This window comes from Lepus europaeus, chromosome 22 (genome assembly GCF_033115175.1).
Source record: "Lepus europaeus isolate LE1 chromosome 22, mLepTim1.pri, whole genome shotgun sequence".
NCBI lineage: Eukaryota > Metazoa > Chordata > Mammalia > Lagomorpha > Leporidae > Lepus > Lepus europaeus.
Window position 1 is genome coordinate 9,236,581 of NC_084848.1, and position 17,879 is coordinate 9,254,459.

The window sequence follows — 17,879 nt, forward strand, 5'->3', positions numbered from 1 at the left end:
AACTCAACTTACTGCTTTATTCTCTCCTCAGTTGCTAAAGTTCTCACTTTTTAAATGTAAGTAAGGGTTCTAACATGACTACAAGGTGGTTTGAGGTCCAATATGTCTAATTAAGTAGAAATTAATCATCAAGGGTGAAGAAAAAATTTCCCCCATCATAATACTGGATTGGTTTTAAATATAACATCAGAGGACTGACAATATTTAATGCTTTTTCCAAAATTATTAAATTACTCCCAAGAAGCAGGAATACAGTGACTTGGTTTATGTTACAAAGATACAACCTTACCCGCTATTCTTCAAAGGCAGAAAGAGAAAAAGAAAAGAAGCAAGAGGAGCAGATATTAAGCCTAATGGTAGGGGCTGGCGCTGTGGCACAGTGCATTAACACCCTGGCCTAAAGTGCCGGCATCCCATATGAGCGCTGGTTCGAGACCTGTCTGCTCCACTTCCAATCCAGCTCTCTGCTGTGGCCTGGGAAAGCAGTAGAAGATGGCCCAAGTCCTTGGGACCCTGCACTGCGTGGGAGACCTAGAAGAAGCTCTTGGCTTCTGGCTTCAGATCGGTGAAGCTCTGACCATTGTGGCCAATTGGGAAGTGACCCAGTGGATAGCAGACCTCTCTCTCCCTCTCCCTCCCTCCTTCCCTCCCTCTGCCTCTGCCTCTCCTCTCTCTGTGTAACTCTGACTTTCAAATAAAGAAATAAAATCTTAAAAAAAAAAAAAAAAAAGCCTAATGGTAAAGACACCAGCTAGATGCCCGCCTCCCATACGGGAGCAACCGGGTTTGAGCCCCACCCCCGGTTCCTGACTCCAGCTTCCTGCTAATGTGCACCCTGGGAAGTGGCAGTGATGGCCCCAGTAATCAGGTCCCTGACCCCACATGGGAGACCTGGTTAGAGCTCCTGGCTCCCAGCCTCAGGCCGCCCCAGCCCTGGCCTTTATGGGCACCTGGGGAGTGAACCAGTAGTCGGGGGCTCTCTCACTACTTCTTGCTCTCCGTGAGCATCTCTCTGCCCCTCAAATAAATAAAGATTTTTAAAATCAAAAATCAAGAATTCCTATCCCTGTGTTTAACAGTTAACATTATTTATTTTAAAATCTGACTCTACTCATATAATTCTAAGGCAATATTTGTAAACAAATATTTGTCAGTATGGTTACACAGAATAATCAAAAGACTGAGTGGTATGATCAATCTTCCAATTTTTTCAAGTTGCTATGTAATATATGCAGAAGTTAGACTTTTGGCCAAAAAGACATGAAAATTATAATTCTATAATTAAAATTAAACTTGATTGTAAAATAAGCTAATATAACTTAAAGAGTAGATCTGTTTACCAATTGTTATTATGGAGCAATAATTTTAATATGACCTTAAGTACAAAAAACTAAAATGGTGAATAATTATTGCTATGAGTTGAATGTGACCAATAAAAGTATTTTTATAAAACAAGAGTTGAGGGAAGAAAAAAGAAAGCTAACATTCATGGCATGCAGACATTGTGCTGGCATGTTCCAGATTAGCCACCTCAATCAGCTCAGGCCCATGACACAGCTAGGACTATTATACCTACTTTACAGGTCAGAAATAGAACGGTGAAGTAATTTGCCTAAGCAAGTCAGTGGCTCATATAGCTAGCCAGTGGCAGAGCTGTGCTTTAATCTAGTCTGTTTGATTCCTAAACCCACAATCTTTTCAGATTATCCACCGAAACACAGACTAGTACATAATCTATTTCTTGAAAAATACTTTAGAAGGATTTTGATCATAAAAACTGCAACCCAATCTTTTTTCCCGTCTTTGTTCTCACGTCTAAAAAGACTGCAGGATCAAGTCTGTGAAAGTACAATAGAATTCAGACCCGTTCTGTGTTTACAGCCACACCTTACACAGGAGTTTTCATAAAATTTGACTCATTTTATCATTACAACTCCCCTGAGAGGGAAAGTTGATGTGATGCAGATGAAACATCAACTCTGAGCTGCCCGACATCACACAACAAATTAGGCACAGACCTGGGACCAGAATCTATACATCCTACCCTATTTAACTCTCTATCCATCACACCCTACTGTCTTCAGATGCAAAAGAATGGCGAGCTGAGGCTAAATGGAAAAACACATTGCAACCATTCACCGGAATTACAAGTATATTCTGTGCTTTCACATGTTCTTTCTTCCTGTTCCACTAGATCAAACTATGCAAAAAAATTCTAAAGTATAGCTGTCTTCCATTTCTTTGATTTCCATCATAACATATGCATATTGAAATGATTCAGTTTAAAACATGGCACATGTACATAGCAAGCAATCCCGTTACAATCTTGAGCCTTTAACACAAAAGCAATTTCTAGCCATACAATACATAAACTCGACAAGCATTGGTTAAGATTGGACTTACATATAGCCATTGGTAGAAAAGATGTGCTAAGATATTCAATAATATCCTTGTGCAGAAATGGAGGAAAGGTAGCTAACGTTGATATCATCGTGTAGGGCAAAGTACTCAGAATATCATCATTGAGAAAGGGTAGCAAACACGTAGTTGTATAAAATATTGACTGTCCAAGATCTACAAAACAAAATTGAATAATCAGTCACTGAATATTTTGTCATAAACAAAATATGTTAATTTTACATTTTAAGCTTTAATTAGCTGGCTTAAGTTATAAGCAACTATTTCTCCCTTCCTATTAAGAGTTTTGAAACATACTGCTTAATGTCATATGCTATGTATATAATAGCTGGCCAATAAGTGATTGATGAATGAATATATTAAGAAACATAAAAATTAATTACATTAATTTTCATCAATGCCTTATCAATCTTCATCAATGCCTGGTATTCATATTATACATTGATTTAATAAATATAAAAATGAACCCTTACATTCAGCCTCCTTATCTACATTACAGTTTATACAAGATACTGAGGCACAAAGATGTTCGATTATTTGCCCAGTGGAAGCTTTAGAAAAGCCAAGAGCAGGACTAGAAGTAAATCCAGGCTCTTTCTGCTCCATGAACCAAACCACAGTGGTCATACATCTGGAGTCTTGGGCAGTGAGGTAATTTGCAACTTCCCAAATAGCAGCCATGAGCTGTCACTGCATGGTCCTGAGCACGTGACCATCAATGATCATGCATACATGTGCCACCTACCAATAATCTTCCTCTCATGCTTTTAAATGGGCATAGTAACAATACCTACCTCGCTTCATTAGAAGGAAAGAATGCAAAGTGCTTGGTATAGCACACGTGTGCTCCACAAATATTAGCTGTTATTATTAATATTAATAATTACTACTATTACCTGCACAAGGAGTAAAAATAGATGACATTCAAGACATCATAACTAGTTAGCTTTAGAAAGCATGCAGACCAAATCCCACTACACTAAAGTTGCATTTTTATATTTCTGGACCTCCCAAAATATAGGCCATTAGCCAAAACTTAACAGTCAAAAGTTTTTGTGCTCATTCCAATAGGAAAGGATCAGACTCTGGCTTGTTTTGCAGCAATTTACTTTCTTGGTGTTATCTTATTCCTGATGTTATTTCTGTTTGTCATCAGAAGCAATACACTAACTCAACGGGCACATCCCTGACAGCAGACAGCCTGTGGTCACCTTGCACATAGCCAGGGCCAGTCAACCTTGGGCTCAAATCAATGAAAAGGACAATTCACAGGTGCTGTGCTGAGAACCACCACACGCTGTGCATAGATGCCCCATCAGCTGCTTTGGCTGAGCCTTCAGGCTAATTCCAAAACATCAGCACTGAAGGGGGCACGCGAGCCCAGCTGGCTGGTATTCACATAAGGAATCTGAGACCCAGGGAGAAGCGACTGCCCGAGATCACCTGAGAGGCAGTAGGTGAACTGTGGCAAAACCACCGCCTGAGGCGCCTCAGACCACACCCAGACAATGCTGTGCCGCACTAGAAAGGTCTAAGCTCTATCGTGCAGAACAAGAGCACAACAGACAGGCAGCAATGAAGAGTAACACAACAAAGCAGCTCTAGGTGGAAGACCAAAGATAGAGATCATCTCCCCTGAAACTTCATTAGCACAGCAGTTGCAACTCTTTGGGTTGTGGTTTCCCAAGCTGAACGTATTTATTTAAATCAAGGGACTTTGAAGAGAAAGAGCAGCTGCCCTAACACAGGTTCAGGAGGGTCCAGGCCGAGTTCAGAACAAGGAGTCACCCAGGAGAGGCACCGCCCTGGTCACCAGCATGGTACGTTCTGGCAGCCCTACATCAATGCGTCTCATTGGATCTGAGCTGGGAGAGGACCACAGTAAAGGCAGCCAGGCTTAAGAGGGCTACAAAAGTATAGGATGGGCAATTTTGCAAAGTTCTACACTTTCTATGTTCAATATAATACAGAATTAGTTTAAAAATCAGTAATCATTACTTCATTATTTTTATGAAAGTATATTTTTTAATGTTTTTAAAATTAGGAACATATCATACTAAATAAATTATGAAACAAGCATTCTCTTAGGAGAGTCAGCTGTAACTAAAAAGCAAAATAACCACCACCAATCAGTCTCCCCAAAATGACCACCACCAATCAGTCTCCCCAAAATGACCACCACCACCAGTCTCCCCAAATCGCCATTTTCTGTATGGTGAACTTTGGTTCTCATACCTCCAGAGACCAATTCATCAGTGCGTCAAAGTCAAGATAACCAACATTTTGAAGTGCACGCTGCAAAAATCCACTATCCTACTGCATAATTTTCCTTTTGATTCTCCCAAATACATACTAGATATTTCATCAATAACCATTATTGTAGTCCTTTTAGTGGATTAGAAGAATTTGGTAACTAAGAAAGACAATGAAATTGACTAAAGTACACAGGAGGGAGAGTTCAGAAGAGCAGCACGTTCTTGGGCTTCTGTGCTGAAGCACCAGTAACACTGGACACAGCACAGAGCAGAGCGCACCATTAATACTGTATACTTGGAGTCGGCACTATGGTGTTGCGGGTAAAGATGCCACCTGAAGTGCTGGCATCCCATATGGGCACTGGTTCGAGTCCTAGCTGCTCCACTTCCAATTCAGCTCTCTGCTAGTGGCTTGGGTGGGAGACCCGGAAGAAGCCCCTGACTCCTAGCTTCAGATCGGCCCAGCTCTGGCGATTTCAGCCATCTGGGGAGCGAACCAGCAAATGGAAAACTGACCTCTGTCTCTCTCTCTCTCTCTCTCTCTCTAATTCTCTCTCTGCCTCTCTGTAACTCTGTCTTTCAAATAAATAAGTAAATCTTTTTTTAAAAAATACTGTATATAGCATATAGCTCCATTTTATACTGTACCAACGTTTTGGTGCAACATTTTTCAACAACTACTGATAGTTAAATCTGGAAGAGTTCTTAGTAATTTCTTCTCATCTAAGCTCCTGACTTTAAACACAGGAAAAGTTGGTCCCAGAGGGTTTCTGTGATTTGTCCCCAAAAATCAAAACTTCTCAGTGGATTAGAGGTTGCTTGCCAAACTGTGCCTCTTACAATTTCTGGGGAAAGTCTCAGAATCTGAGCTCCCCATCATAATTTCAACAAGAGTCCCCATGATAAGTGCTCAGGAGAGAAGAGAGAGCTTCATGTTATATTCTTCTGCCTTTCTCCAGCCCCTTCCCCCCCAAAACAGGCACACTAGGATAACGGTCCGGCAGCAAAACAGTGCAAAGTGATATAAAGGGAAACACCATAATTAGCTTCCAGTGTGAGAAAGGCTCTAACCACAAAAAGCTCTTTCAAGCGACTCATTACAGTAACAAGTCTCCAAGCCGTTGCTCAGCATCAAATACATTCACACGCATACATGTACATTTGCAAAGGTTTCCATTAAATGCTCACCATGTTGGCCATGCTGTAGTAAAGGAACTAGATCCAGGAGAGTCACCAAAGTCACGTAGAGGCCTTGGTAGTCCAAAGAAGGGTAGTCTGACAACTGAGCATCACGACTTTGCGGGCCGCGCTCTGAGGGAGCATCTCGCAGGACGCTGTAAAGGAGGGAGCGAGTAACAGTAGGGTTGATGGAACTGACCTGCGGTCTTAGAGATGGGGTGAGTGGGAATGGCACAGGAAAAAGACACATGGTCATGGGCACTGTCAAATTGGAGGCATCTTGGTTTTCCTTCTTCCCTGTGCGGGACAAAATGCTGTTGGGGGGACAAAGAAAAAAAAGAGACAACAAAGACACAAAGAACAGCACATTACATTGAAATGACACTCTAAAACAAATAATAAAACACCAGATACATCCCACATAAGATGCAATTGCCACGCCAGCAGGGTCTACAGATCTCAATACTGGTCACATAGCTTTGGGCTTAGAGATACCAATAATGCAAAGTTTACATTGTGGAAGTTTCATTGCATCTCATGTGTTATCTGGTTAGTAAGGAGCAAAAATATAAAAATGCATGTTTCAGTGCCAAACCCATGTTTTACAGTTCATGAATTTGGTGAAGGAGAGGTTTCCCGGAAGGAAAACAATGGCTTGTCTCACGAGTCAGGGCTCTTATTCCTGATTACAAGGAGCATTCAAAAGAAGAGTTTTCAGCAAGACTGTCTTAATCCGGTGAACAGAAACTTGCAAAATATAGGTATGGCACTTGCAGAAACATGTTTTAGCAAAGAATAAACATGTGTGTTTATTAAGAAAGTCTTAAAAATCACATGTTTATTGCATCAAAATAATGTCTATATGTATATTATGATACTGTTTCATGACATTCTGTCAGTATCATTTGAGATAATGAAGTTTAAACAGGCATATGAATTTAGAAATAATACATATTTCTAAAATGTTAGCTAAACTACATTGGAAAAGCTATAAAATAATATATAGTAGATGGTCCATAGCATATGTTTGTGAACTAATGATAATGGTTATTTATGTGTGTTTTTTTAAATTTTGCATGTTGGGGAGGAAACATTTTATTTTATGAATACAAACAGAGGTTTATTAAATGGTTACCTTCAAGATTCTAAATACTAAGCAAGCAGTATCTGTCATACAGCTGCACATCATACAATAAGATCTTATACACTACTGCTGCTACTTACGTTATTATTCAACAAACTCACTAAAAACTAAAGGAAAGATAATTTAGAAAGTTAAAAAAAGGTTTAATGGGAATAAAAATAATTTCTAAAAATAAGTTGGTTTTCTTTTAGCCTTAATTTTAAAAGAAAAACCTTTTAGTAAAAGCGACAAAGCAGAAAAGTTGTTAGTTTAAAAATAAAGGAAATTACTGCTTAGCCAAATGGTTAGGTGTTTTTAATTAGGTTATACTAGTTATCATTAAAGACAATAGCTACACATTATAATGATAATATCTGCTGCACTTATGGAAGTGCTTTTATATCGTACACTTACATGTCAATCAAAATAGATAACAGCTTATAAATGTTGCATTACATAAAAATAACCTCAATTACACTTAGTCTGTGTGCATCAGACCTACCAAGTTATTCGTTAAGAATCTTACATCTACAGTTTTACAGTGATGTAAAGAACTGGTTAGTGCCAAGCATGCTGCTAGGTCAAGGTTACATTTATTTCTGTTTACTCTTAGTGCAAATAGATATATTACAAGGTGAGAAAAATGACTACATGCTTTTTATTTTCTATGTGCCTAATTTACCTCGATTTCCTTTGTCTTCTGTTACCCAATGTCCAGGGAAAAACAATTGATAATAAAAATAATTTCAGAATAGTCACGTAATACCTCTTAGCAATAAAGAACTTTAAGATTTAAAGTAATTGTTTTTACTTTTAAAGAAATTTAATTCACCTTGTGTGTGTGTGTCTGTGTGTGTATGTGTTAGTTGTTTGACTTTGTAAGCTTACATTTTACAATGGGATAATATCAGCATTCCAGTTACCCCTGCCTGCCTGCCTGCCTGCCTATAAATATCATCAGATTTTCCATAGGACTTTATACTCATATAACTCTGCTACTCCTGACAATACCACCTTTTAATGTTGTATTATTGATAAACCCAGTCACCAAAATCTATTTTAATCAAGTGAGATTCTATCCTACTGAAAATTCCTTTTGAATTATAATATATATAAGTCAGACATATTACTTCCCAAACTCAGCCCTAACTTAGCCTACTGCCGGCATCTTTTCAAAATTGCAAGATGTGGATCTTACAGAAATGGTATAAGAAGAACAATATTCTGCCTTAGCGAGTAAAAACTGCTCAGCAATCATAACTGAGTGCCAGCCTTTAAGTTAAGTACAGTGCTCAGACCAGACTCCTCCCTGGTCGGGGGAATATAACACCTTATTCTTTCAAAGATGCATTAGTGTTTTTCCAAAGCTTGCTATAATTTAACAAACACTACTCAGATCAATTGTGGAGACTCAGCTTCGATATTTTTCCCTTCCTGTCTATGTGCAGGTCCCAGATGATAGCAACGACAGCCATTGCATGCAGGGAGGGAAGAGTGGCTGCATTAAAATTGTAAAAATTCTCTCTCTCTCTCTCTCTCTCTCTCTCTCTCTCTCTCTACCATTGGATTTAATAAGTAGGTGAGGTTGAGAAAAAAAATGGTTGAAAATGAGTTATCCGTGAAGCCAGTTTTAAATCACAATTCATGTCTCAATGTGAGAAAATGCTTTCACTTGTGGAAAACTTAAGAAGGGCTTATGAATGTGCAATGCATTGTGATTTTATGATGTTTTGTGAAATTTAATCAGAAAAAAAAACTTATTTCCCCAACCAAACTGTCTAACTTGGGAATAATAAGCCATTTCCCCATCTGAAATTCTTTCCCCGAGGCTTTTAGACCCAACCAAAAAGAACATCGAGAATGCCCTGCTCAGAAGAGTTCGACCCAGCAGCCAGCTTTTCACCTTTCCTTTGCCCTCATGAGAGCCCCCTGATGGAGCATGGCCTTCCAGCAACAAGATAAGGCTGGAAGAAGATCTCTGTGGGGGTGGGAAAGGTGAGAAGTTGCCCTGAGGTATTTATAGCACAGAAAATTAACATGTCAGATAAACTTTTATGATTAGCAATTCTGATGTTAGACTCAAATCTCTGCATGAAACAAAATTTACTTAACTCTGTTATGACTTAAAGTTACTCCATGGACTTCAGATCAGTCATTTAAAGGGTGTGTGTGTGTGTGTACAGTCTTACTTATTAATTAAAAATTACCATTCCACTAAGATCATTGGGCTGTTACTTGAGTTCCTTTTAAAAACATATTAAACCTTTACTAAAGAGCAGCAAACAACATTCTCTAAACGTATTGCTTTTTTAAAAAGCATTTTATAAGCCAGCAGCTTGAACAGTACCAAAAGAGAGATCTGAGGAAAGGAATTCTAAAAGAATGTTAGACAGAGGAAGATTGGGATCGTGTAAATGTCCTGCCATGGAAAAGGTGAGATCCTGAAAGAATGTAGATCCTTAAAATATGGCCACAGAATGCTTCCAGGAAACTGAGCAGATTCCTCTATAGTTGTAAGAGGGGGTTAAGCTAGATCTTTATAGTTACTTCTAATGGTCAAAGCCAAAAAAAAAAAAAAAAAAAAAAAAAAAAACCCTAAACTTTGAAGTTTTGTGTAAACTGTGTATTCATTGCCAAGTTTAAGTACCTACTAAATTAAAATAAGTACCACTCAGCATTCAGATGTCAGGACCAAGGACTCTCAGTCACTACTAGTTCACGTAAATGTTCTAGAAGGATTTCTCCACTGGATGAAATTTAAGAGAAAGTCAATTCAACTCAACATTCACTTGCCCCTTGTGTATAGGCCCAGTATGGCTCTAAGGTCAAGGGCACCACACAGACAAGAAAGAAAGGAGAAGCACTGGGTTCAGCCTGAACGTTTGATCCTTTAAGTAGGAACATCCAGCCCATGACACGTTACATTCAGTGTCCTCTGTCTTACTGCCACTGCATGTGTGTCCCATTCACTGCAGTCTATCAACTCTGACTGACTATCTGCAGCTAATTCCAAGTGGAAGATAGAGCTACGGTATCTGCAATGTGAAACCTTGTTCATGACATCTCCAGGACAGCTAAGTTTAACTTCCAGAAATGGGGCAAACATTTGTAGTAAGAACTCTTTCTACCCTTAATCTCAAAGAGAGCAAAAACTATTCTAAGGACTGAAATCAGATACTGGCATTCTCAAAGTTAAACTGTGGTTTCACAAATGGACATGCTTTGTGATAAATAGTAAAGAGAAGCAGCTGGGCACCACTGCTGAGAGCAGGTGATGTGGATCAGAAACACCCAGGGTCAAATCCTGGTCCTAACGCATATCCCACAAGTAACTTTGGGCAATTGATTTAACCACGCTGTGCCTTACTGTTAGGTAGGAAGTCAGTTATGAGCTTATGTGTGTGTGACACAAAGACCTAAAGAGAAGACATCTATGTCCAGCATATGCATCTGCATCTCAAAGTCATCCTGACAATGTTTCAGGGGCAGCCTGGCCCTCGCATCCTGCCCCGCCCCCTTCTACCTGATAACCTGCCAGGTGGGGATCCCCACCCCTTCTGCCTGACAAATCTTCCACAATCTCCCAGATGCAGCCCAGTATCTGCATTTCAAACACCCTGCTCTGGATCCCCATTCTCTAGGGGGTCCTGCTCACCCTTCCTCTAAACTCAGGATGGCACCAGCTAGGCTTCCTCATGTCTGATACCTTCAAGGGAAAACTCAGAAGTTTTTCTATTTACACCCAAAAAGCCCTTTGTTCCAAGAGGAGCAGAGGTGGGGAAGCAAGACCCATCTCCTTAAAAAACTCAAGCCCGCCTCAACTGGACTGCGCGCTCAGCCCTCTGCCTCTCTGCTGAGTCACCCGCCTGCCTGGCCAGGTGTAATCTCTCCACTCAACTATGTAACCTCGCAAACCCCCCCCCCCCGCCCGATTGACTGCACTCTCTCCCAGGTCCTGTCTGGAGAGGTGCCCATCCGTTCTTGTGGATGTCCCTTCCCTAATACACTTTGCTAGTTTTTACTTTCCACTACTCTGTCTCACGCCTGAATTCTTTCTTGCGCGAAGACAAGAATCCTGCAATTTCTCCGGTAACATTTTCTTCATTACCTATAAAATGAGTATAACAAAACACTGGTCCTAGAATTATTATAAGAGATTAAATGAGATGACACAGTTAAAGTGCTTAGAACAGTGCGTGACATGCGTAACTACTATTAACGTGACACTTTCGCTATGATAGGGAGAGCTAACACTACTCCCAGTGACTGTCCATGCTGCTCCCTTTGCAAACGGACCCAGCTCAATTGCATAGACTCTTCTTCAACAGGCCTCTTGAACAAACTATCTTAACACCAGTTTCATGCTGTCATCCATAATCACTTCCTAATGATCTATTGCTCAAGAAAATGAACTTTGCATGTATTGCCAACATGACTTCAGCAGCCTAAGCTCCTTAGCTTTTTGGCACAATTATTACTAAGACCTGAGCAGCATGCTCTGAAGTTCCGACTAGGATGTCAGAATTTGTTTGCAAATAGAATTCATGATGCTTCCTACTGAGAGGGATCCCTGCCTTTGAGAACGCTTGGAATTTCTGATAAAGAAAAGCACTTCCCATTGAGAAACCTGACTGCAAAGACAAAAGAGGAATTTGAAAGAAAAGAATCATAAGCTTTGGCTCACAGATTTATCTGATTACTACCATGAAAAGTAGGCTAATCATTCCATTGCAATTTGAAAAGAACAAAAATACTCTGCAACAAGGCCTTAAACTTACTACACAAGTATGCAATCTAGGAATCTGATCAACAGAATCCCTTCAATATAGAACAAGAATACTAAGCATTCTAAAGAAAAAAAAAAAAGATATTCCAAAGAGATGGGACAAGATGAGAGACCAGCAGAGCAGGAAACACCCTGATTGCATGAAGCTTCTCTCTACAGAGGTTTGGTCTGCCCACGGCAAAATCTTATCTGCTGGGAACTCCTGCGCAACTACAGTTGTTCCAAATTTGTGCTCTTCTCCTACTACCTGTGTTACAAAACTCTGCTGCTAGGGAGCCAAGGAAAAAACAGCAGCAAGCCAATTTACGTGTTTCCAAAATCAGATCTGAAGTGAGAAGATCATGGTGATGGAAGAAACCAAGCCTTGGAATTTAACAGAAAGTGAAGTGCTCTTCCGACCCCTTCAGTGTGATTTCCCAAAACAGCGGAGCCCAGCCTTTCCTTGAGAGGCTTATCTTTGCTCGTCTTTCCTAATGAGAACTGTGAAGCAGATGGGTCCCTTCTGTCTCTACCTTCCAATAAAAGTATGCAACAATATAAAGAACTTCTGCTTTTCTTTCCACAGAATTTCAATATCAATTGTAAAGCATGTTGAACTCTTGATGTGTTACCCAGATTGAAAATAACTGTGATTATTATAAATTATACTTAGGGAAATAGGAAATACTAGTGATGGACCTAAAGTGCCACATAATTCTGATTTTATTTTAGACTCAAAGTGTTTTCTAATCCTGACTTTAAGTAATAGAGCTGTTCTTTTAATCTCATGCTATATTAGTGCCCAACACAGAACTGTTATCACTTTACAGATCTCATGATCGAAAAGATGTTCAACTGATAAGAGCAGGCAGTGGCCATGCAACTCAGTTTTTTCCGTTTGGACTGGGATCTGACCTGCTATATACACCCAGAGAACTTGAGTCCACACTCTTCTGGCAGAGCACTAGAAAATGGAAAGCCCTTCAAATCTTTCAGTTCAATAAAAATTTAGGTCCCAATAAATACAACAATACTACCTAATAATTCTCTCAAAGTAGAAGACGTTTTAAAGCTTACCTTAACAAGGTCTGAGAAAAGTATTTCAGCGTGTTTGCAATATCTGTTCCTGATGGGACAGGGTAAATGTTGTGCAGAACCCGGTTATGATATTCCTGTAGGTACCGGATCTTGGAAGCAACTAGATAAAAGCAAAAAAAAAAAAAAAAAAAGAAAGAAAGAATCATTTTGTAATATGTATTATGTATATGTATATGTATTATGTTATTTTATACAGCAATTTAATCAGTATTTTAAGAAAAATATGTAAATTGTCACTGAAATTCCACAATAAAAACAATTACAAAGAACTTTTAATTTCTTGTAATTATATTCAACACACAAAATTATTCTTAATAATCTGGTTTGATATCTCATTCACAAAATTATTCATTACATTTTTATCACTAAGAAAAGCAGCACTCAATTATTTTCTAATCACTCCCAAGTTAGTTTATTATTAGCAAAATAATAATACAGATCTCTGCCACCAGAGAATTCTACTTAATGTTGCTCAGCTAAAATTGAAGGGAAAAACTCAAAGGTCTTTCAACAACACTCCAGAAAGAAAGACTAAAAAATTAGGGAGTCCATTGCACCATGGTATTCATTGATATCAGATTTTTAACTCAACAAGGATTGTGAGAATGTGCTTAGTTAATCCTGGAACAGTGAGAATATGTGGAAAGTAGATTAACTTGGTGAGTATAAAGTAAGAATGCAGTAATAAAAATATATAAATGTCACATTTTCCCCCAAATAATTTCATAAATTTGGAGACTTCCTAATAACTTTCTGAGCTTTACTGCCCAGATGGTCTTAAGATTCAGGAGGGAATGTACAGGTTTATTTACCCTCCTAGACCTACCTGGAGTCACCAGCATTGTCCATACTCCTGACCTGACCTTTGACCTGGCTGTAGTGAATGGCCCAGTTCTAGTCATTCCTCTTTGCCATTCCCAAGGAGCCATGATGATCAACGTTTCTCTGGTCTCCTCTTCCACAGAGTTCTCAACACTGTCCATTTGTCCTTTCAATCTTTAAGGCTACCAAGAGAGCCTTGTGGGTGAAATGGCTCACTGTCAGCAGTTAACAGAAGACATATCAAGTCCCAGAGAAGCAACGCCTTGTTCCCATTAGCCCATGGAAATAAGCTTTTGGATGCATACTAACCAAAATGCTGGAGTAAGCAACTTAAAGAAAGTCAAAATGCTTTGATAGGTGTGGGATGGAGAATCACAGGACAGTAAAATATCAGAACTGGAAGGACATTAGAGGCCATTTCCCACAACAACCTCATCTTACAGGTGGAGAAAATGAGGCACACAGAGTCAATAGCAAGGCCACACTAGCATTTAGATTTCCTGATTCCCAATCCAGTACTCCTTTCACTATGACAAACTCTAGAATCTGACTTGGAAATGAAGTCAACATGCACATAATAAATATCCATTGCATGACATCAAAGCAATGTTCAAGGGTTATTATGTTAACTATTGACTCTATATCCTATATATCATGTATCAGATTTGCCTTTTCTTCTGTCTATACCTAAACTATTTCCATAATATGATCAGCATTGTTCCCAAAGAAATAAGTTTAGATGCAGCTAGTAAAACCTTGAGTTATATAGCAAATTAGCACCACAGAAGCAACAAATTTATAGGCATTGTCTCAGTTAACCCCATTAGTGTGAGAACTAACTTTTCCTAAGATACAAGAAGGTGATACTTGAAGACATATCAATTACATTACCAATAAAAATCCATTTTCTTCTCAGTGTTTTTAATCTGCTGTTCATCGTTTTTAAAAATCACATAAGGAACCCCACATTAACACATAACACATAAATCCAGGCTAAAAATATCGGAGATATATGCTGGGTTAGTATATGCTTTCTGCTCACCCTCCATCACAGTAATGCTTCGTTACTGTGACTTTTCTCAAGTTTTAGTATTCAGCAGGCTTCTGTAGAGTAATTCAGGGATAACATTAATCATTCCACCACCTAAAAAAATGAGTTGATGATAGTGCAGGGTGTGGACAATAAGCTCAAATAAGGAGCAAAGTCATAGATCCCCCAACTTGATGGCTTGCTCATAATTTAATCGCTATAAAACCGTCACTACATAACGATTGCAAGCATTCAAAAATGTTTATGAAATGAATGGATGTTCTTTTTATAGCTCCTTTCTTTAAAATGCAGCAACAGTTCCTCTTAATGGGCATCCCAATGTGCATGGGAAAGCAGAGACTAGAGTTACTTCCATCTTTGAAATCATTCAATATTTTATAAAAGTAACAGTGTATTGTCTTTGTTTACTTACCTGATATTTTTCTATATCAAGTTGTAAATTTCTTGAAGGTAGAAAATTATGTCTTACTCATGTCTCTATTCCAAGCCTAATGCACTTCCTGGCACTTAGGTACTAGACATATGCACAGGGCTAAATGAACAAATGAATTAATACTTTAATAATAGCACTTATTACTTGATATACATCTGCTTACACACACACATACGCACAATATATTGTGGACTCTATGAATCCCTAATGCCAGATACTTAGTAGGGACTCAATAATTAATGATGAGTGAAGATGAAGTAAAAGGAGAAAAGATAGGAGAGAGAAAGAGGAAAAAAATGGTGAGTGATCATGAAGACAATTTATAAAACCAAGTTGGAAAAAATGTTCACACTAGTTAATGCACTCACAGACACAACAAATCTTAGCAGTAATGGAATTAACTTTCATGTTTGCAACTATTTGGGAACAGCCAAAAAGGTTTGTAACTGACTGAAAATGTGAATAGGGGCCGGTGCTGTGATGCAGCGGGTAAAGCTGCCACCTGCAGTGCCAACATCCCATATGAGTGCCAATTTTAGTCTCAGCTGCTCCACTTCCGATCTAGCTCTCTGCTATGGTCTGGGAAAGCAGTAGAAGATGGCCCAATCACATGGGCCCCTGCACCCATGTGGGAGACCCAGAAGAAGCTCCTGGCTCCTGGCTTTGGATCAGCCCAGCTCCAGCCATTGCTACCATTTGGGGAGTGAACCAGAGGATGGAAGACCTCTCTCTCTCTCTCTCTCTCTCTCTCTCTCTCCCTCCCTCCCTCCCTTCTTCTCTCTCTTACTCTCTATCTGCCTGAGCCTCTCTGTGACTCTGCCTTTCAAATAAATAAATAAATCTTTAAAAAAAAAAGAAAATGTGAATAAAACTTGTTTGCATTTCAACTTTGCATAAGTGAGATGGTTATTAGGCTAGTTAATAAGTCCATGTGAGCACCCAGCAGCCTCTAGAAATCAGAGGTCTTATTGTCTACTGCACACAAGCACATAACACTACAGAGACTCAGGTAACTGGTCAGAATGGACACAAAGGAATAATGTCCAACCTGATATGCCCCTTAGGCTATATTCCCCCTAGGAAGTTCCTCCTTCTACTCTCTTCAATTACAATTACCTCCTCTTCAAAATTTCCCCCGTGCCAAATCCTTTCCTTAGACTTTAAGAAGTAATCTGTTATGGACCAAGTTCTGTCCCCTACCTTCCCTCACCCAAATCATGCTGAAACCTTAACCTCAAAACGTGAAAATGTGACTGTATTGGAAGATAAGGTCTTTTAAAAAGTGACTAAGTTAAAATGAGGCTTTTGCAGTGGTGTGCCCTAATCCAATTTGACTGGTGTCCTTATAAGAAGAGATGAGGACACACAAGAGACACCAGAACTGCAGGAGCACAGAGAAAAGGCCATCTGAGGACACACGAGACGGCAGCCATCTGCAAGCCAAGGAGAGACGTCTCAGGAGAACCCAAACCTGCCAACACTTTGATCTCAGACTTCAAGCCTCCAGAACTCAGGAAATAAATTTCTGTTGTTTAAGCAGCCCAGCCTGTAATGCTTTTATGGCAACCTGAGCAAACTAATCATCACAGGGGAAATCTTGCAAGTAAGAGTTAAGAATATGTGCTCAAAAATCAAACCTTAAAGACCTTAGCACTGTCTCTCTATCTCCACTTAAACACCGATTTCCCCACCTGTAAAATGGGGATAACGGGGGGGGCTCAAAAGTTTCCAAACAATTGTAATCAAAAGGTTTTATCTTGGTGCAAAATAATTTTAAATCATGCAATTATGTTAAAATATGCATTCTCCATGAGCTTTGTGAAGACCTCCTCATATATCACCTTCACAGGGCCATTGTGAATAATTAATCAGTTATTGCACCAGCCACTGACCATGACACCTAGTACAAGGGCACTTCAGTTCATGGGAAAAAATGAAGCTAAAAGATGTTTACTTTAGTATATAACACTTTGAAATCTATGCAGTTTTTTTTCATAATATGTATTTCCCATGAAGTTCTTGAAGACACCACTTGTACATACTCCATATACAGTAGATATCAAAAACCTACTTGCATCTTCTTTCCTTTTCCTATCAAACACCAAACCTACCACTGGGGCCCTCCACTCATCAGTTGTCTCTCCTGCATCGTCAATCTCTCCCTTTTTTTGTATATTTAATAAAATATAATATTTAAAGAAATTGGACCACTTTAAAACTATAATGTACAATCTTATTTTACTATCACAAAATAAAATAATTTCCCTAACTTTATTTTGACTATATATTAGGAAGGTTGTTTACCCATAGTTGCAGGGATGATTAGGATCGCGTAGTAAACATCTGAATGGAGACTATCGCATCAGACAGCTAAGTTCTTCACCTTCAAATGACCTGACCACGTGAACACTTATTACAATAAAAAAATCTCCGAATAGTTGTTTGGCCAATATTAATCTCTCCCTCTTTACTGATCATTCTCACCAGCAGGTAAAAAAAAAAAAAAACAAACTCCAGAATCTTCCTTGTCAAAGGGAAACAAAAAACCTCCCCCTTGACTTTCCATTCCCCCTGAGCTCTGGGCCTCTGCCTCCAGAGCCAAGATTATTAAAAGCTGTGTACACATTCTCATCTCTCCATCACTTCCTGTTCTCTCCCACCCACTCCAGTAAGGCTTCCACCTCCCCCACTGCACCAAGTCAGCTTTCGGCGTGATCACCTACAGCCTTCAGATG

The 17,879-nt window shown here is 39.2% G+C and overlaps 1 protein-coding gene across 2 annotated transcripts in view; it reads right to left on the bottom strand.

Moving 5' to 3' along the window:
• The window catches only part of UNC79 (unc-79 homolog, NALCN channel complex subunit), a 230,655-nt gene extending 217,725 nt beyond the window's left edge, over positions 1 to 12,930 (bottom strand). For both annotated transcript variants that reach the window (XM_062181218.1, XM_062181217.1), the window contains exons 1-3: positions 12,818 to 12,930; positions 5,862 to 6,166; positions 2,404 to 2,574 (exon numbers count right to left, since the gene is read on the bottom strand). In XM_062181218.1, the coding sequence (XP_062037202.1) occupies positions 2,404 to 2,574; positions 5,862 to 6,108 (418 nt within the window). In that variant the 5' untranslated portion in view covers positions 6,109 to 6,166; positions 12,818 to 12,930. The remainder of the gene's footprint in view (positions 1 to 2,403; positions 2,575 to 5,861; positions 6,167 to 12,817) is intronic.
• Between the last annotated feature and the right edge of the window lie 4,949 nt (positions 12,931 to 17,879).